At 38.4% G+C, this 21566-nt stretch overlaps 1 protein-coding gene across 2 annotated transcripts; it reads left to right on the top strand.

The window, feature by feature from the left end:
- The first annotated feature begins 351 nt into the window (after window positions 1-351).
- Window positions 352-17897, top strand: NOL11 (nucleolar protein 11). Of its 2 annotated transcripts, none has more exons than XM_070394108.1 (18): window positions 352-622; window positions 1985-2098; window positions 2217-2273; window positions 3350-3498; window positions 6088-6145; window positions 6463-6607; window positions 8440-8628; window positions 10372-10448; window positions 12021-12144; window positions 12596-12678; window positions 13818-13892; window positions 14340-14524; window positions 14677-14802; window positions 15012-15182; window positions 15779-15857; window positions 16661-16753; window positions 17222-17329; window positions 17493-17897. In XM_070394108.1, exons 1-18 carry the CDS (start codon window positions 482-484, stop codon window positions 17607-17609), a joined length of 2091 nt encoding a protein of 696 aa, XP_070250209.1. In that variant the 5' UTR covers window positions 352-481; the 3' UTR covers window positions 17610-17897. The 2 variants fall into 2 exon arrangements, with proteins under 2 accessions (XP_070250209.1, XP_070250208.1); XM_070394107.1 differs by having other exon boundaries at window positions 14952-15182.
- Window positions 17898-21566: the final 3669 nt, after the last annotated feature.

Here is a 21566-nt window from a genome sequence, read left to right as displayed (position 1 = left end):
GCCTGAAAGGCAGCGGAGGCTGGTGGGTTCTGAGAAGCTGGGGGATTAGGTATCTCATTTAGGTACAGCAGCACGTTATTAAGAATTTATCTACACTGTTCCGTTAGGTCGTGGTAGGAATTCGATTAGAGTAAAAATATAAATATATAATTTACATTCGGACACTTGCCACGCCCACCCTCTAGCCTCCCAAGTCCGCAGCTCATTAAAGCACCGCGGACTCCCAACAGGTACGAGTTTCCCCGCCCCTTCTCCCAACAGGAGTACATCCGGGACTCGCTGGGGCGTGGCCTGGGAGGTGGATTCTCACGCGAACTCCAGGCCCCGCCCACTCCACGCAGCACACGCGTTAAGAGGTCGCAGGCTCCGAGGGCCCATTTCTCTTTTGGTGCCTTCCCGTCAATTCCGACTCCTAGTTCTCGCGAGAGAAAGCGCGAAGCCTGCCGGGAGGGATGCGCGGCGGTCCCTAGGTTTGCCCAAGATGGCAGCCCTGGAGGAGGAATTCACGTTGTCCGCGGTACCCTTGGGTGCCGGGCCTGACGGACTCTTAGGCGTGGAGCAGTGCGACAAAACAGACCAGTTCTTAATAACCGACGGCGGCAGGACCGTCATCCTCTATAAGGTGAGGCCGATAGGACCGTCATCCTCTCTGAGGGGAGGGCGATGGGACCGGAGCGCCCCGCTGCTGTCTCGCCCATTGCTGAGCGCGGAGCCCGAGCCTTGGGTCTCTCACAGCTTCAGGAAAAAAATGGGTCGAGCGGGGTTAGCGGAAAGCCAGCTCGGCTCCTCCGGAATGCTGGCGGAAGGCTAGAATTCGGTTTGGTGGTTTTCCTGGAGAGAGAGGCATGTTCTGAGTTGCACGCTGCAAAGCGTGTAAGTGCACGTGGACCGGACTCGGAAAGGAAAGGAAGCCTGTGCGTTTGCTTCGAGTCCCCGGAGGGAGATGGCCTTGCAACCCCCTTCCTGGGGTCTCTGTCACCCCTCTGCCCCCTGAAGTGTCGGAACGGGGACCAGTCGGGCGGGAGAGGGTGACGGACATGGTGGGAACTGGTTTATCCCTATGTCCATACACTTAGCCCCTCGGGGGGAAAGTTTTGTGGATTTTTATTTTTTATTTTTTTTGCTTCCTTAGTATCTTGATGGGAACCTTGATTGCGAGAAATCTGTTGCCACCTAACTCCACGCTGTAAATCCTGGGGTTGAGTCTGGGGAAATCTACACGCCCCGCCCCCTTTTCATCCTAAAGCCTGAAGGCACAGCTTTTAAGCAGCTTTATTTTTACTGATCGCGTAATTTTTTTTCCCCTGGGTCGCAGAATATAGTTTTCCGTGTGTTTGAGAAGCTAGGTAATTTGAGGTTTTGGGAACAAGTTGCAAACAGTTTCCAAGCTATTTGCTTGTTTGGACTCTTCTGATGACACCGTTGGTTTTTACCTGAGCTGTCAAGTGGACTTGAAATTTTGCAATTCCTGCATAGGAATATAATGGCTGTTAGCTACTCCTGCTTAATTTCCCATGCTTCCGCTCAAAGGCACAAGGGGATAATTTTTTTTTTTTTAATGTACTGTTGTTTATATTTTCATTTTAACTACTTTGTAAAGGTTTTTTATATTTTTAGTTGTGGGAAAATAGACATGATAAAATTAACTGTCTTAAACCATCTTTTTAAAGCATACAGTTCAGGGTATTAAATTAAGTGCATTCACCTTGCTGGGCAGCCATCACCACCATCCGTGTCTGGAAAACTCTTTTCATGGTGCAAATATGAAACTTCGTACCTATTGAGCAATGCCTGCCCATTCTCCCAGCCCCGGCGGCCACCATTCACTCTCTCTGTCTGAGGTGGAATCATACCGTATTTGTCTTTTTGTGACTATTTTTTTTTTATGTAGGAAATCTTTTGAATACTATCATTTTAACTATAAACTTGATTGCTTTTATAGTCAGAAACTGGCTTTTTAAATATTGTATGTTATTTTTACTAGGTTTCAGATCAGAAACCTTTGGGGAGCTGGTCAGTGAAACAAGGTCAAGTTATAACGTGTCCAGCTGTGTGCAACTTTCAAACTGGAGAATATATTGTTGTACACGATAGCAAGGTGAGTTTTAAAACTTTTATATACATATAAAACACAACGTGTTCATTTATTAACTTCGTGTTTATTATATGTAAACGAGCATTGGAATACTTTTCTTACTTATATGTTTTAATTTAAGGTTTTGAGATTATGGACTAATGAAGATGTAAACCTGGATAAAGTATTTAAAGCTACAGTAAGTCTTTGGATTTTCCAACGTATTTATTAGCTTATTGGCAAGATGGAATAATTTGCATTGTTGTAGCAGGTTGTTTATCTTAGTGCATCTGTGAATGTGAGCATAAAGCTTATAATAGTTTCTCATTCTAGTTATCTTACATGGCTCAGTTTATGAGTTGATGTTACAAAATATAAACTTCCTTATCCCATGAGGTTAAGGATTTAAATACCTCCTGAATGATACATTTGTAGTTATTTCCATGAGTTTAGATGTTTGTGGTGTGTCCCTTGTGAGAACAGCTTCACTGTGCCTTTCTTAAAATAGGTAAAATAAACCCTGCAAATTTCGTGCATGTTATATTTTGAGAGTGGCACATAATGCATTGAAAAAGAACTGTGACTAACTGCCTTTTTTACTAATGACCTAAAGTGTGTTAAAATAACTTCTTACTTATAAAATGAGTATCTCAAATTAGGTTAATCTAGAAAGTTCCTTCCATTTCTAAATGTCTAACTCTAATTATAATTGGCACATTTTAGAAGTAGCTCATAATAGAGCTGATTCAGATATAAATGGCAGTTGTTGCCTGAACCCTTGAAACATCTAGCCTGCTGACTGTGCTGTTCCCTGGTTCCAGGCTTTCCATTTACCTTGCAGTGACATACATGGTCCTGAATTTTATGCAGTGGGATTAACTTCTTTTCTTGGGCTTGCAGGCTATGATTGTAATTATGGCATCAGTCTTTAGCTCCAGAATTGCTTATTAGTGGCTCTCTTTGTACTGCTCCCTACCTCCAGTTTTGGCTGTAGCCTAACCTCCAGTATTCACAATGGAAGGATAAACTAAAAATGAATAAAAATGATTACTTAAGGGGGAGAGCAGGGAACAGGGTAGACAGATAGGAGCAAAAGTTAGGCTTCTGTATGTAATTTATGTTGTAGATTTGACTTTGAAACCATACATAGTTATAAAACAATTGAATCAAAATGAAAGCATCAGTTCTTAAAAATAAGCCTTCTCTAAATGTCTTTATTCTATTAGATGGCAATTGGTTTAGAATAAAAATTAAAATATTCTTATGTTTTCGTAGTTGTCAGCTGAGGTATATAGAATACTTTCGATACCGGGAACAGAACCCATGGTGTTATTCAAGGAAGGTGCCGTTCGTGGTTTAGAGGCCTTGCTTGCAGAGCCCCAGCAGAAAATTGAAGCTGTTATCTCTGATGAAGAAGTGATTAAGTAAGTTCTAATACTTGTAAGTGAATTTTTACCAAAATGAAAAGGCACCTTGCATGTTTTTTTAATAACGCTGATTGCTTTGTTAAAAAGCATTTTGGTTAGCCCTGGCTGGGAGGTTCAGTTGGTTGGAGTGTCGTCCTGTGCACCGAAAGGTCTTGGGCACATACCCGGGTTGTGGGTTCCATCCCCAGCTGGGGCATGTACAGGAGGCAACCAATCTATGTTTCACATCAATGTTTTTCTCTCTCCCTTCCGCACTCTTTCTAAAATCAATGAAAACATATCCTCAGGTGAGGATTTTTTTCAAAAATTTTTTTTGGTTTTGAACATAATAAAAGCCTAATTAAAAACCACTTATAAAACGTTGGCTGCAATAACATACCTCAAAACCTTCTAGGGCAGTGGTTCTCAACCTTCCTGATGCCACGACCCTTTAATACAGTTCCTCATGTTGTGGTGACCCCCAATTTCATTGTTACAAATTGAATATAATTAAAGCATAGTGATTAATCACAAAAACAATATGTGATTATATACGTGTTTTCCGATGGTCTTAGGCGGCCCCTGTGAAAGGGTCGTTAGACCCCCGCAAAGGGGTCACAACCCACAGGTTGAGAACCGCTGCTCTAGGGTGAAAGATGACTGAGGAAACTAAGATCATATGAGTCTGTTCTGATGACAGAAAACTGGATAGTCAGTTATTTGAAGACTAGAGGCCAAGTGCACAAATTCGTGCACTGGTGGGGTCCCTCGGCCTGGCCTGCAACCTCTTGCAATCCAGGACCCCTCGGGGGATGTCAGACTGCTGGCTTTGGCCCGGTCCCCACAGGCCAGGCCAAGGGACCCCATTGGTGCACGAATCCATGCACTGGGCCTCTAATACACATATAAGATCTTTGGTTAATCTCTTCCTGCCCTCCCTCCTGCCTCCTTCCCTCTGAGATTCATCAGTCTTTTCCATGTTTCCATGCCTGTGTGTTGAGTGTCTGCCCCCTGGTGGTCAGTGCGTGTCATAGCTACTGGTTGAACGGTTGCTTAGGCTTTTATATATATAGATGAAGTGGGTAATCTCACACCAAAATAATCTTTATTTCTGTCATATTGCCTTGACTGCCATCGTTAGAACCCTTGCCCCTGAGGAAATGTGCAGCTTGTTAGTGAAACGATAGTGTTTTGAGCCCATCTGCTTTCCCAGATCCTGGAACAAAATCAAGAAAATGAATCACCCAAATGATAGCAGGAAATATCATGATTTCATCTCTTTCCAATCCCCATTATTTTATCACATTTCCTGTTAAGTTAACTTGCTCTCCAGGTCCACCTGAATCAAACTTTCTAAAAGTCAAAGCAAAGATCTGTACTTAGTGAACAGTGTGGACAATGACCAGTTAGCTCTATCTTGGACTTCCCTTGAAGTGTGAGCAACTGGGAAAAATATATAGGTAGAGGATTTGGGTTAATAGCCATTTTGCGAGAAACTGGCCATGCAGTCTTGGTTACAAGCCCTTTTCACACTCCTGTGCCTAAGTTCCCACTGTCACTTTAAGAAGGCAGTTGAGATGCTAATGTTTTTCTCTGAATGCTAGTCCCAAAAAATTACTCTCAAAAAGGGAGGGGGTCCTTAGCTGGTTTGATTCTGTGGTTAGAGTGATGGCCTGCAGACTGAAGGGTCCTAGATTTGATTCCAATCAAGGGCAAGTACCTCAGTTGCAGACTTGATCCCCAGCCCTGTTTGGGGCATGTGTGGGAGGCAACCAATCAATGTGTTTCTCTCATATTGATGATGTTCTCTCCTTCCCCCTCCCTTATACTCCTCTAAAAAAAAAAAAAATCAACGGAAGCCGCTGGCATTGCTCAGTGGTTGAGCATCGACCTATGAACCAGGAGGTTACTGTTTGATTCCCAGTCGGACCACATGCCCAGGTTGTGGGCTCCATCCCCATTAGGGGGTGTGCAGGAGGCAGCCATCCGGTGTTTCACTGTCAGGTGCATGTTTCTCTCTCTCTCTCTCTCTCTCTTCCTCTCTGAAACCAATAATAAAAATGTACTTATAAATAAGTAAAATTTAAAAATCAGTAGAAAAATAACCTCAAGTGAGGACTAACCAAAAAAGGGGGTGCAAGAAGAGTAGAGGCACCAATAAATTTGGGAAACACATCATACTGTCACACCCTACCCTACGCCCTTGTAAACTTTATAACTCACATTATTATCTTTAAGACTGGGAAGTTCAGCAACTTGCATTTAATCCACAGACGCATTTGACAGAGAAATACCTACTAATTCCTTCTGGTATATACAGGGTGGGGCAAATGTAGGTTTACAGTTGTTCATATGAAAAATAATACAATAATAATATTAAGAGTAACTCTTGTGTTTCTTATACCCACAATTGTAAACCTACATTTGCCCCATCCTGTATTTTGGAACACTGAATTAAGTGTTCTCTGATGTCTTTCTCTCTCTCTCTCTCTCTCTCCTCTCTCTCTAAAAAACATATAAAAGATATTTTCTTAAATTTAGATTGATGGTATGTTTCTCTCAACTGGTGATTTGGCATTTTATACTTTTTATTTTTTATTTTTTTAGGTGGACAAAGTTTTTCATGGTATTTAGGCATCCTGCCTTAATCTTTATCACTGAAAAAGTAAGTGAGATCTCTAATTCCTGGGCCATGGTATATAACATTTTGAAATCACTTAATTACTTTTAAAACTAAAATAGGACTTTAGTATTTCTGTCAGAAGATTATGTATTTTGTATCTTTTAAATACTAACGAGTCTACTGGCTATATTTCTACGTTTAACTGAAATATTTTATAACATTTAAATTTAATTAGAGAATAGGTTTTTAAGCACCCATTAAAGTAATTAGAATGGGGTAACATGGTTTTAACATTTAAATATAGTTGGTTGAAATGAGAGTATTTCAAAAATAAAATAACTTTTTTTTTTTTTTTGCAGCATGGAAATTACTTCGCTTATGTACAAAAGTTTAACTCAAGTGTTGTAAGCAAATATACCCTCTTACTTGGACAAGAAGAAAAATCTGTTATACAGAGTTTTACTGCATCTTTGTGTCGTAAATTCATTTCTTTGATGTCATTAAGTAAGTATTTTTCTTTGAATTTACTGTGACTGTAAGTAGAGGAATATTACAGGATAGTACTTGTTTTTGCAGTTTTCTGCTGTAGCACTTCCCATTGCATGCTTCCTTACAAGCATTTATACCTTCCCTTTTTGCACTTTGCCATGTCTGGTCAAGCTTAAGTCATTGGTTCTCTGCAGGTAAATGTTATGTCTTTAAATTTATCATAAGCAGTAAGTGATAGTATAATACTAACAAAAAAAGGCAAAATCACCTTTAATCTTTATCATGATAAGGCCAGGTTCTTTGATATAATAATTACTGAACCATAAAATATCTAAGATTGTTACTAAATGGCCCTCCATTTCTTTTTTCCCCAGTCTTGAGACTTAGTGTGCCCTTCTTTGAATGGAGGCAGGTGGGTTAAAGGAGACTAACAAAGCACTCCAGGCCTAAGCCAACCAGTGTTTTACATATTACTTTAATGCCTTGGAGTGTACCTGTTTATAATGGTGTAAGGATGACCCCAGTCATGCCTAGGGGGGGAAAAACTAATGCTATACTCTACCACTATCCTTTTTGGCTTCTTTTGAAGTTGTTTTGAGAAGGTAAGGGAGGAAAAAAACAAGAGCAATATTTAGAGAACACATGTATTATCACAAACATCTTTGTGAAGTTTTTCAGTTTGCAAATGTTTTCAGTAGCTATTAATAAAAATGCTTCATTTATCATTTCTAGGTCATTGGAATCTGCTTAATGCCTTTGCTTGACAGGGACTGGTTTTCTTAAAGTTTACCCTATAGGGCATAGTTATTGTTAAATAGAAGTTTGCAAGTTATATTTGAGCTTATTGAACATTAAAGTAGGGATTCTGAACCACAGGGTCCTAAAAATCTTCCTATAACATATCTAAAACCACATGGAATTGCCAAAATTTAGTTGACATACAAAAAAATAGCAATTTCCTATGGTTTTCAGGGTAATGAGGTAACAAATGTGATGCATAAACCAGAATGCTAATTTATTCCTAATGAGAGTTACAGTGGGGCCTTGACTTACGAGTTTAATTTGTTCCGTGACGGAGCTCATAACTCAAATTACTCGTATGTCAAATCAATTTTCACCATTACAATGAATTGAATGCTGGGCTGATGTTGTGGCGTTCACTGTTACGTTTGCTGCGCCAACTAGCGGTGGGGTATCTGAAGCTGGCTCGTAACCCGAATTTTAGCTCACAACTCAAAGCAAAAAATCGGCCGAGAGACGGCTCGTATCTCGAAAAACTCGTTAATCGGGACACGCGTAAGTCAAGGCCCCACTGTATATCCCTGACAATCTCCTGTCATATTTTATTACAGGTATTTACAGTTTTGATTTCTTGGCTATTACGACATTTCTTATGAAAAAAATTTTTTTTTAAATTATTTTATTGATTTTTTACAGAGAGGAAGGGAGAGAGATAGAGAGCTAGAAACATCGATGAGAGAGAAACATCGACCAGCCGCCTCCCGCACATCCCCCACCGGGGAAGTGCCCACAACCCAGGCACATGCCCTTGACCGGAATCGAACCCGGGACCCCTCAGTCCGAAGGCCGACACTCTATCCACTGAGCCAAACCGGTCTCGGCTCTTATGAAAATTTTTATTAATGATACTCCCCCCTTAATTTTAAATTTGTAATATGTTCTTTAAGTGAAAGCAAAGCGTGATGTGATTGGTACATTTGTTTATTTTTCTGGTTGGATCCTGTATCAAAATTGATAAAATCTTATAAACAACCTAGTACATACATTTAACTATTATAAATTTGTTCTTTATCCAATATTGAACAACAGATACTTGTTTTCAACAGGCTCAGATGGATGTATATATGAAACCTTGATACCAATACATCCGAGTGACCCAGAAAAAAATCAACATCAGAAGGTAGTTAGATCACTGTTGCTCAAGACTGTCGTGTCTGGAAATGCTCGAAATGCACTCAGTGTCCTGGATCAAGATCACGTAGCAGTCCTGGGACCACCGCTACCAGCTTCTAAGGGTAACTAAAAGCAAATCAATTAGAAGTCCTTTGGATTTTTCCTTCACAGTGTACCTATAGGACTTTGACTTTCATCTTGCATTTGTTAATCTTTCAAAAACATTTCCTTGCATCACTACTTTGCTCATGACTCATGTCTTAAAGAAATAAAAACTGCAGGTGTCAATGCCAACCCATGGGCATTTGAAACATTGGTAAGCCTTACCTAGAGCATTAAATTCATAGGTTGGCCACATTTACACAGAATATAAATCCACTGGACTTGGACAGCTTGAAATTTGGGGACTGCTATGCCTTTTCATTTGTCACTTCAGAGCAGCATTCTCATCATCACCTTACCCCCAAACACCCCTGCGCGCACACACACGGACTTAGAGTCTGTCATGAAAGACCCAGTTATTCCTGGCCAGTGCAAGATTGGGGTCTCTCCACCTATACTATAAAACTCAGAATCTGTTGTGTATCACTCAGGTCTCCTCTAGACCCATTCACCTTTCCCGGTCTCTTCTCCTAACTTCACAGCAAGAACCCTCTGCTTTATTCAGGCCAGGCTCCCTGTTGACTATAAACTTGATATGCCCATCCTCACCGGTGTACTTTGTTAAGTTCCTCCTACTTACAGGCACTACTAGTGATAGCATGGCTATGTGCCAGGCATTTTACTTAAATTATCTCATTATTTGTATCATGTTACCTTCCAACAAACTTTTGAGAAAAAGTACACTTATCATCCCTATTTCACAAGTCAGGAAACTTAGGTGTTAGGTAATTAAGTCGTGAACTAGGATTCAGCCCAAGCAGGTTGACTCTAATATGCCATGTACCTCACCCCTCTTAAGTCCTGGCTCTTAACCATTTTACTATGCTGTGCTTCTCTCTCTCAACCCCCCTCCTTCCTCTTTCTGGTTCATGCTCTACGCAGCAAAAAAAACAGTAACCACTGTTAGAGTTGTATCTTAACCTGAGATATCATAGAGACCTTTCCATACCAGCATATTGTTATTATTAAGACTTTAGCCCTAGCCAGCTTGGTTCAGTAGATAGAGCGTCAGCCTGCGGACTGAAGGGTCCCAGGTTCGATTCCAGTCAAGGGCACATGCCTGGGTTGCGGGCTCAATCCCCAGTAGGGGTGTGCAGGAAGCAGCTGATCAGTGATTCTCTCTCATCATTGATGTTTTATCTATCTCTCCCTCTCCCTTCCTCTCTGAAATCAATAAAGAAATTTTTTTTTTAAAAAAAAAAGGACTTGCCGAAACCGGTTTGGCTCAGTGGATGGAGCGTCGGCCTGCGGACTGAAAGGTCCCGGGTTCGATTCCGGTCAAGGGCACGTACCTGGGTTGCGAGCACATCCCCAGTGGGAGATGTGCAGGAGGCAGCTGGTCGATGTTTCTCTCTCATCGATGTTTCTGACTCTCTATCTCTCTCCCTTCCTCTCTGTAAAAAATCAATAAAATATATTTAAAAAAAAAAAAAAAAAGGACTTTATATTTTTGGGCAATTGAAGGTTTATAGCAAAATTGAGGGAGAAGTACACAGATAACTTATATATGCGCTGCCCCCACACATGTGCATTCTTCTTTTCATGAGGTGTAATTCCTTTAAATTTTGGTGGCAATCACTGTTGTCATTACTCAATAAAGCAAAACTTGTGTGTTTAACTATGACTCATCCCTTGTCCCTCCCACAAGGCATCATATATTTATTTATTCTTGGGACTATTCTGAATTTCTCTTTTTTTCACAGAATGCCTCTCCATATGGAACACAAAATTTCAAACACTGCAGATTTCAAAAGAATTACCACAAGGTACCAGTGGTCAAGTAAGTTTTTGCACTTGGGAATTTTTTCAAGTTATTTTTGTGCCTAATGAAGAGACCTCTTTGTTCTAAATATTTTTTTAACCCGAAAGATTATATTTAATTTGGTTGTTTTACTAGTTTTCCTTATGTAAGACTAAATTATAGCTAGTTTTAGATCAGGGAGAACAATTAACTAGTCATTAAATTATTTTGGATTTTACCTGCTCTTTGGTTTGGTCTTTTTTTTTCTTTTCTTTTTTAATTGATTTCAGAGAGGAAGAAAGAGCGAGAGAGAGATAGAAACATCAGTAATGAAGGAGAGTCATTGATCTGCTGCCTCCTGCATGTGCCACACTGGGGATCAAGCCCACAACCCAGGCATGTGCCCTGACTGGGAACCAAACCATGATCTCCTCGTTCATAGGTCGAAGCCCAATCACTGAGTCATGCCTGCTAGGCTGGTTTTGTCTTTTTACTTTTGTATTTTGAACTATACCCTTTTATAGTTCTTTTTTTAACATATCTCTGTTATATGTTAGTTTTCGTAATAACTTGGTCTGTTAGGTTTATGTTAAACATTATTATGGAATTACATAAGAATACTTTAAGAGCCCAGCTGGCATGACTCAGTGGTTGAGCATCAACCTATGAACCAGGAGGTCAGGGTTTGATTCCCAGCCAGGGCACATGCCCAATTTGTGGGCTCAATCTCCAGTGTGGGGCATGCAGGAGGCAGCCGATCAATGATTCTCTCTCATCATTGATGTTTCTATCTCTCTCTCCCTCCCCCTTCCTCTCTGAAATCAAGAAAAATAAACTTTTTGAAAAATACTTAACGAATTAACAATTTAGCAAACTAGACTGTAAACTTCCAGAGGCTCAGGGGTCCTTGTCTGTTTTGTTCTCTGTTGTGTCTTCACTGTCTAGCAAAGGTGCTCAATGAATGTTAGTTGTTTAGTAAGTGATTATTTATATGTAACTCAAGATAATAGGATTTATTGATAATTGTAATTCTAGAATGAGGAAACTATATTTCTCAACATACAATTTAATTCTAGTTTATTTAAAAAAATAATTTTAACAAAATTAACCACTCACAATTTCACAACTTTAACAAACTTAGTTTTGATTTTCATGTTCCCTTGAGTTTTTTGTTGATATACACATTTTTACAACTTTATGATTCGAATCATTAGATTCTGTTAAATTCTGTCCTTTTTACTTAGTACATCTTACAGTGTGCCCATGTTACAGTTGCCTTGGTAATATTTATCATGTTAATAGATGTGTAATAGTGACAATGTTAATTTTAAATACTTAACGTATAATATCAGTCAGATTTTTATGAGTTAAGAGTATCTTTTAAATTTTATGCATCATTCAGACATCGGCAAAAGTAAGAACTATGTAAACCTACCCAATTAATAAGTTGTACATGGGATTGTTCTGAAAAGTTGTTCAACTTTATCATGTCCTTTTGTGTTCTATTAAGATGGCTCACACCATAAATTATTGTTATAAATTATATGACTTTGTTGAATCAGATCATAGAAGTGGGAAAAAATGATTACATTTTTATAACTTTTTTTGTAGCTTTGGTATTATGGGGAACATTTATTTATGCTACATGGAAAAATTCTAACTGTGATTCCATACAAGTGTGAAATGTCATCATTAGCAGGTGCTCTTGGAAAACTCAAGCATGGTCAAGATCCAGGTAGGAACTTACTAGTTTGTTTGATTAATATAAACAGCCATCAATTTATAGAGTCTGTTCTTAATGTTGAAATTTGCCACTGATTATTGGCATTTCCTTGTCCGGGAACAGTCCACATTGCAGGTATTGCCACAGGCTTAAGAGCTACACTGTGGTTTTGAACATCAGTGTTCTTCTGACTTTTGGGGCAAGGGGAGAGTCCCCCGGACAAAATCATGAATACTTCTACCCTCCCTGGTTTACCACCAGTCTCATCTGTTGGCTTAATGTTGCTGGACACATAGCCTTTTAATATACTGTGACGTACTTACCTGGGTTTATCGGTAAAATTAAATGGACAAGCCTCTCTTAAATTGTGCATAAGTGGTGGTTGTTTTTTCTTTGATTGTTTGGTTGAGTAAATACCATAGGTCAAAGAATGCTAGAAATTGTGTATTTTTTATTTTCTTAGGCACTCAGACCATGCCTCATTTTGTAAATTGGGAAACCTCTCAGGGACTTGGATCCCAGAACGCAGAGCCATCAAAGAGAATTGTAAGTTTGGTCATCGAAATACAAATATTAGTGCAAATATTATAAAATGGGAAAAGGCTGAATTATTTTAATGATTTGTATCTGTACAGCTCTTGCAGCTTTGATTTTAATGATGGAGCAGTTTAAAATATATTTTTATTAATTTCAGAGAGGCAGGGAGAGGGAGGGAGAGAGAGAGAAACATCAATGATGTGAGAGAATCATTGATCGGCTCTCTCCTACACACCCCTACTGGGGACCTAGCCCACAACCAGGTCATGTGCCCTGACTGGGAATCGAACTGCGATCTCTTGGTTTATAGGTCAACGCTCAACCACTGAGCCACACCATAGGGCATGATGGGGCAATTTAAATCTTGAACTCAATAACCCTACAGCCTTTATCCAAAAATGACACACGTTATCTAGTAGTTAATTTTTATGGGCATGTTTTTAGGTAAGATCCAGGTGTGAAAATGGACCAATTTGCAATTAGTAAAATACCTTCCTGAGTATAAAGGTTTTATTTTATGTTTAAAACACAAAAAACTGCCCTGACCAGATAGCTCAATTAGTTAGAACATCATCCCTATGGATTACATTCATAGGCCAAAGTTGTGGGTTCAAACCCTGGACAACGTCCATACAAGAGTCAACCAGTGAAGGCATAAATGAGTGGAACAACAAATCAATCCCCATCTCTCTCTATCTGACCCCCTCCCCCATCCTTCCCCTCTTGCCCCCTCTCCCTACCTCTCTCTCTCTAAAATCAATAAATAAATTTTTTTTTAAATTTTAATTAAAAAAATCTTAAAACTATTAGACATTTTGCCCTAACCGGTTTGGCTCAGTGGATAGAGCGTTGGCCTGCGGACTCAAGGGCATGTACCTTGGTTGCGGGCATATCCCCAGTAGGGGGTGTGCAGGAGGCAGCTCATCGATGTTTCTAACTCTCTATCCCTCTCCCTTCCTCTCTGAAAAAAAAAAAAGTTAAAAGCTTAAATAAACCAACTTTTCACTATAACAAAATTAAATTATTAAAAAAAACTTTGTGATTAGAACATAAGTTTGCTAGTCTCTTTGGGATGTTTTATATTCTTCTAAATGTATATTGGAATTTTTAAATTATTTTGAGATCCTAATCCATTTGCTTAATTATAGTTAAGGAGAAGGAAAATTGAAGCAAGTGTACAGCCAGAAGTTCCAGCATCCCAGCAACTTTTATCAACCATAAAGGTAAATGAAAAAAATATTAGAAATAAGAAAAGTCAAGTGGTTAAAAGAAATCCTACTTACTTTTCATTCTATCTTATTTTTATGATCATTTTTATAGCTGTAGCTAACCTAACACTTGTATAATACCTTAAAATTTTCAGTGACCCAATATTTTGACGTATTTGACTTGCTAAGCATTTTGTGTGATGGTGGTGCTCTCATCAGCATCTCATTCAGCTTTGCATTGAATATTTGTAATTTATCCTCTTAAAGATTTTTATTTCTAAACCCTTGAATTTTTTTTTTTTTTTTGCCATTTGTCTTTGTGCAGCAAATTGTCAAGTCCATTTTCACAGAAATGCATGGATGCCGTTAGTGACTTAAGAAAATGTTGAGCTAGGGAACCTTTAAGTTCAGAGTGACATTTATTAATGTACCAGACTGAACTCTTTAAATCTGACCTTTCAGAAAGATTCAGAAAAACACATTGAAATGGAACTACGTAAATTTTTGGCTATTAAGCGGACACCTGACTTTCATACTGTTATTGGGGACATAGTAATAGGACTTCTGGGAAGATGTAAAACAGAACCATCATTTTATCCTCGGAACTCTCTGATGCAGCTTATCCAGATGCATGTGCTTTCTTACAGGTAAACGTTTGCACACCAAACTTTACGTGCATAACTTTTTTTTTACCTTGTTTCTTATAGTTCTAATTTCCATGCTCTGAAAAACCTTATAAATTATTTGCAGTTGAGATTTTTCTTAATATATAAAGATGATACATGTTTTCTTTTCTTAGCTTGTGCCCAGGCTTAATGGAAGTTGCATTAGAAAAGACAGATGTACAGATGTTGCAGCTCTGTCTTCAGCAGTTCCCTGACATTCCTGAAGCAGTCACCTGTGCTTGCTTAAAAATGTTCTTGAGGTAAGTTAAAAGCCAATGGTCCCCTTCTTTCACTGCATTTTTAATCTATTGTGTTGTTTGATTTCTAAAACTGAATGCTTAGAAAATGAAAAATTTTCCAGTAAGTTCAAAGAGCGATAAGACTTAATTTCTTTCAATTAACATGATAGCATTGGTGATGACAGTCTTCAAGAAACAGATGTTAATATGGAGTCAGTTTCTGACTACAGTGATGCTGTACAAGAAGAGCAGATGGAAGATCAAACGGGAATTCTTCAAAATGGCTTCAATCCTGAAGAAGATACTTGTGGTAACTGTGATAAAGAGTTAAGTGAAAAGCCTCAGAACACAATAGAGGAGACCACTTCGTGCCCTGTAATACCAAAAAGAGCAGCTCTCCTGTATCCTTTGAAATAGTTTTCTTTGTATTGTCTCTTTTGGGGGGTATAGTCAAATGCCAAGCAATAACTAAGGAATGATTAGATAATTTAAAGTGATTTTTAAAAATTGATTTTAAGGGGGTGGGGAGAGAGAAACAAACACCTCGACTTGTTGTTCCACTTATTTATGTATTCATTGGTTGATTCTTGTATGTGCCCTGACCAGGGACCAAACTGGCAACCTTGGTCTATTGGGCCAACACTAACGAACTGACCAAAAACCCAGGGTGGGTTTTGTTGTTATTGTTGTTTGTTTGTTTGTTTTTCAGGGGTTTTTTTAGTTCCTGCTTGAAAATGGATTACATTCATTGCTATGCTGAAACAACTTACTTAAATGTGTTTTCTTATGTCAGAAGCTATACTCTTCAATTCTAAAGTTGGTATTCTGAGTAAATACCACTCTCTAGTGATTAGGAGGATGTTCAGTGGTAGAACTCTTCTAGAAAAGTAAAACTTTCATATAAATTTTTAAAAATTATTGGGAAAGGGAATTATTCATACTTTTAGTAGAAAAGCCTTTATTTATTGGTATAAGATTTTCCTTTATTCCTAAGTAGAAATGCAGTTCTTCATTCAGCATATAGTGAAACATTTCTTCTGCCTCATTTGAAAGACATCCCAGCACAACATATCACTGTGAGTGTTTTTATAAATCCTATAGAATTTTACTTCTGGTTTAAATTTGCGCCTTCACTCCAGCCAGCTTTTAGGGCATTCAAAAGGATATCAGCTTTGTTCATGTGAATAAGAGGTTCCACAGCCCTCATTGTGAAAATTGTGCCTAGGAGATCAGAGAGATTTTTGGTTGGCAGACGTTGACATGGTCCTGGTGCCAACCCTGAAGGCCAGGTTAATCCATCTGAGTCAGCGGTTCTCAACCTGTGGGTCGCAACCCCTTTGGGGGTCGAACGATCCTTTCACAGGGGTCGCCTAAGACCATCTGAAAACACATATATAATTACATATTGTTTTTGTGATTAATCACTATGCTTTATGTTCAATTTGTAACAATGAAAATACATCCTGCATATCAGATATTTACATTATGATTCATAACAGTAGCAAAATTACAGTTATGAAGTAGCAACGAAAATAATTTTATGGTTGGGGATCACCACAACATAAGGAACTGTCTTAAAGGGTCGTGGCATTAGGAAGGTTGAGAACCATTGATCTAAGTTATACACTATTAAAAAAAATTGCCCAAAGAAGGATTCTCTCTTCTCTACTTATTATTTGTAAATAAACTCCCTACCCACCCCTCCCAAACCAGATGATCTCCTCATTGATGGCAGGGACTGCAGTTTTATTTATTTTTGTGTCATTAGATAGTAAAATTCAGTAGCCTCTTAAAATTCCTTTCAGTCTCTGTTAGCTTTCCATATAGAGAACATATTTCTATCCAAGTGATAAATTGTCCTTTTTTCCCCCCCACCCAGCTATTTCTCCAGTATTTGTATTTTCTTTATTTGAAGTGTAGTGAAAATGCTACTATGACTCTTCCTGGAATACACCCTCCAACCCTAAACCAGGTGAGATCATTTTTTAATTTTTATTCGGTGCTGGGGAAAGTCTGTTTATTTCGTTTATATATAGTGTCAGAACCTGGAATTCAGTAACTGATTTCTCCTTGTCTCTTAGTCCATATGAACTTTCTTCCTCAACCTGGGTTGCAGGTTTGATTCCCTCCAGCCCTGGTTGGGCACTGCAGGAGGCAGCCAATCAATGTGTCTCTTTCACATCTATGTTTCTCTCTCTCCCTCTCTCACTTCCACTCTCTGAAAATCAATGGGAAAAATATTCTCAGGTGAGGATTTTTTAAAAAAAGGCATAAAAGAGCCTTTTTATATTGTTTAGAAATTCTTTTATCTCTAAACTAAAATTATCAGGTATTTGTAAGGAAGAGTTATAACTGTTTGATATAATCATGGATATTAGGAAATTAATCAATCTAAAATTAAATTTAGAATCTTAATTTTTATTTTCCTGTTTACTTTCAGATTATGGATTGGATATGCCTACTTCTAGATGCTAATTTTACTGTTGTGGTAATGATACCAGAAGCCAAAAGTCTACTGTTAAGTCTTTACAAGTTTGTGAAATCTCAGGTGTGTGATAATTTGTTCTATACTGAATTCATTTTGTACCCAAGTATCACCTGAATTAAAATTTATTCTTAAACTTTTTTCTTGAAATAGTTATAAGTAATAATTGAGGGCTTGTTCATATGTAGAGTGATAGTAAAAGTTATTCTGAAACTTTTTTCTCTAGATATGCATTTGTTCCGAGCTCAACAAGATTGAAGTAAGTTTTCGTGAGCTACAGAAATTGAATCAAGAAAAGAATAATAGAGAATTATATTCAATTGAAGTGCTGGAACTCTTCTGATATTACCAGTTCTCTTTCATAGACGTTTTATGAAGCTCTTTAAAAGTGAATTCTTCCTACTCATCCAGGCAAGAGATGTGTTTTGTCTGTGACTGTCTTTCAGTGACAAGAGAAATGTGTCAGAGTACCTAGACCATCACTTACTGATGCTTCTAGGGTGGACTGGAGGTCTCATGCGAACCTATCCTGGTTTATGGACGTTGGAGGGAAAGTTCTGAAACTTTTAAAAAATATGTAACTGAGCTAATTTTAAGTAAACTTATTTGTGATACTTATAAAAGTCTAATTTCTTACCGTATGTTTTAAATAGTTCTTTTATTTAAAAAATCAGCATTGAAACACTGATTCTAGGAAGAATGTAATGTTGTCAGTGTCAGAAGCTGTCCCGGCTCCTCTGTGCTCATAGCCGACAGCAGCAGTCAGTTCCACACTCAGGGTGGGGAACCATGCTTGCAGAGGCTGGGGCTTATCTTCTGCCATTTTTTACTGTTTTTGTTTTTGTTAATCCTCACCCGAGGATATTTTTTCCATTGATTTTTAGGAGAGTGAAAGGGACAGGGAGAGACAGAGAAAAACATCAATGTGAGAGAGACACATCGATTTGTTGCCTCCCACGAGTGGCACGAGTGGCCCCGGGGATCGAACCTGCAACCGAGGTACGTGAAAATGATCAGAATCAAATTCAGGACCTTTCAGTTCGAGGGCCAGTGCGCCAACCACTGAGAAAAACAGGCAAGGGCAATTTTTTCCTGTTCTTTATGTACTTCCACTCACCTTTTCTTCCTACCCAGGCATTGAACAATACCTCTTTCTACACATTATCTCTCAGATTACCTCCATGATTAGTTGATAATTTAGGTTATAAAAACATTACTAAATAGTAAAAAACAAATAGTTTAAAAGGTTGATTGACATAGAATTTCTCATTTTAACTCTTTGGATTTAGGCCAAATGAATGGTTTTACATAGAAGAAATGGAGACTTTTGTTTCTTAAAAATAAACTCAAGTTTATTTTTGTTAAAAATGAAATCACTTTCAGGTGATGAATTTAGTTTCCCAAAAGTAACTTGAAACTTTTCTGAGCCATGAAAGTCTCTGTTGAGTAAATACTTTTGAAACATTTACTTGAAGGGTTACAATATATATTTTTAAATTTTCCTATAAATTATAGTACATCCTATATAATAAAGAGCTAATATGCTAATTAGACCAAACAGCAGAACAACCATCTGAATGACCATCCGGTTGACCTTCCGGACGAAGCCAAGGCTGCAAGGGCCGGCCGAGGCTGCGAGGGCCAAGCCCCTTGCACGAATTTTGTGCATCGGGCCTCTAGTATGTATGTGGCTAGTCATATCTATAATTTGGTGTTCGATTTTAGGAATGTTTTTGTTTAATTATTGTTTAATTTTATGTAAAAAAACAACTGCTTCAAAGTAGTCCCACAAGGAACACTTTGAGATAATAAATGGATACCACCTATGTAATGCTTAAAAGATTAGATGATAGATTCTAAGTATTCCATGAGTATATAGATTTGTAGAAAGCATTATTACTTTAATACCTAGCAAATTGTCTTATCAAAACAGGATACCTTGGGTAGTGGCCCAGGGCATGGAATCAAGATTTGTGATAGTTTAAGTCTGGAAAAGATAAAAGTAAATTAGTCTAATTTTAAGGTTGAAAGGATTATTTGAATCAGAGAGGGGAAATAATGTAGTAGTCTCTATGCAGAACAATGTAGTGTTCATGGACAACTTGTTACAAAACCAAAAAAAAGAGAGAATACAACCCCAGAATATATATCTTCCTCACCCCAAGACATGTTTGGGGTGGGGGTGGGGACATCCATGTGAGAGAGAAATATTGATCCATTGCCCACAGTACATGCCCTGACTGGGAATCTAACCAGCAGCTTTTCGGTGCACAGGATGATGCTCAACCAACTGAGCCACTCTGGTTGGGCACCAAAAGGAAAGTTTTTTTTAATCTTTCCTCTCTTTAATTTATACTCACAAAGCAATTGACACTGATTTGCTTTTCCAGAAACACAAAAATATCTTAATGTGAGAGGTGATGAGGTAATTATGGTTTCCTATAGTCCTCATAAATTAACAAATTGAGTTTCTTGTCTAAAATTTAATTTCATGTGAGTCTAGTTATCCTTGGCTACTTTTAATTTCTGGACTTATTTGTATGCTTTGGGTTGCCAGTGCCAAATTTGTTATACATTGTTATGATACAGTCAGACCACATCTATTTCTTTTGGTTTATTTGGGTATTTTATTTTACTGTTAAATGTCTTTTATTTTAAATTGTGTATCAGGTAAGGAATAGTTAGTGTATAGATGTTTTATTTTTCTTTATAATTGACTTGGAGAACTTCAAATACATACTTGAAAGGCTTTTGGACTTGCACAGACCATCTGCATCCTGTTTTCATTATAGAGTTGGGCAAGTAGCATGTAATATGCAGTAGCTTAAACTGTACAATGAAAATGAAAAACCATTTTCAACAGTTTGGTGCATGATTCCCTTAGAATATCAGGAAGCTTAAGGCTTCCATAGCCTTTGGTATAAAGCTTTTAATTTATTTATACATTGCCTTTCAAACAAAGAGAAGTATACAATTAAATAGTATGATAGAAATAGAAAATTAGGCGCAGCAAAGGTGGATACAAATATGGTAACTGCAGTCCAGCCTATGTGGCTCAGTGATTGACCGTCGATCTATGAACCAGGACGTCACATTAGATTCCAGGTCAGGGCACATGCCTGGGTTGCAGCCTCAAGCCCCAGGATGGGTGGTGCAGGAGGCAGCTGATCAATGATTTTCTCTCATCACTGATGTTTCTATTTCTCCCTTCCTCTCTGAAATCAATAAAAATACATTTTAAAAAAATTATGGTACCTGCAAAAGTCAACAAACTTTTAACTTAGGCTCACAAAAACTACCTGATTATATATTTTTAAAGTTTTACTTTATGGGTCCTTCCCCTCTTTTATTTTTTTTCTTTCTTTTTTCAGATAATAGACAATTTCAAGCATACAAAAATAGGCAGAAGAGTACAGTTGTCCCTTGAACAATGCAGGGGTCAGGGGCGCTGACATCCCCCCATATACAGTCGAAAATCTGTGTATGACTTTTAACTCCCCCAAAACTTGAGTTGTTCCTTGGTATCCTTGGGGAATTGGTTCCAGGACCCTCCACAGATACCAAAATCCGAAGACATTCAAGTTCCCTATATAAAATGTCACAGATCAATGCATACAGTCAGCCTTCCACATCTGTAGGCCCCCAACCACGGTTTAAAACAGTATGGGTGGCCTTAACTGGTTTGGCTCAGTGGATAGAGCGTCGGCCTGCGGACTGAAGGGTCCCGCGTTCGATTCCTTCCAGGGCATGTACCTTGGTTGTGGGCACATCCCCAGTGGGAGGTGTGCAGGAGGCAGCTGATCGATGTTTCTCTCTCATCGATGTTTCTAGCTCTCTATCCCTCTCCCTTCCTCTCTGTAAAAAATCAATAAAATATATTTTTAAAAAATTCTATCTAATAAACAATGATTTTTAAAAAATTAAATTTAAAAAATAAATAAATAAATAATAAAAACAGTATGGGTTCCCTAGCCGGTTTGACTCAGTGGATAGAGCATTGGACTGCAGACTGAAGGATCCTGGGTTCGATTCCAGTCAAGGGCATGTACCTCAGTTGCAGGCTCTATCTCCAGCCCTGGTTGGGCCCATATGGGAGGCAACCAATCGATGTTTCTCTCCCCCTCTCTCCCTTCTACTCTCAAAAAAAATCAATGGAAAATATCCTCAGGTGAGGGTTAACATAACAAAGACATAAAACAACACACAAAAAAAACAGTATGAATATTTATTGAAAAAAAATCCATGTATAAGTGGGCCCAGGCAGTTCAAATCCATGTTGTTCAAGGGTCACCTGCTTAAT

Source organism: Myotis yumanensis, unplaced genomic scaffold, assembly GCF_028538775.1.
Source record: "Myotis yumanensis isolate MYYU_CA2020_CCGP unplaced genomic scaffold, mMyoYum1.0.hap1 SCAF_16, whole genome shotgun sequence".
Lineage (NCBI taxonomy): Eukaryota > Metazoa > Chordata > Mammalia > Chiroptera > Vespertilionidae > Myotis > Myotis yumanensis.
Note: the sequence above shows the minus strand (reverse complement) of the source record. Positions and strands in the feature narration are given on the sequence as shown.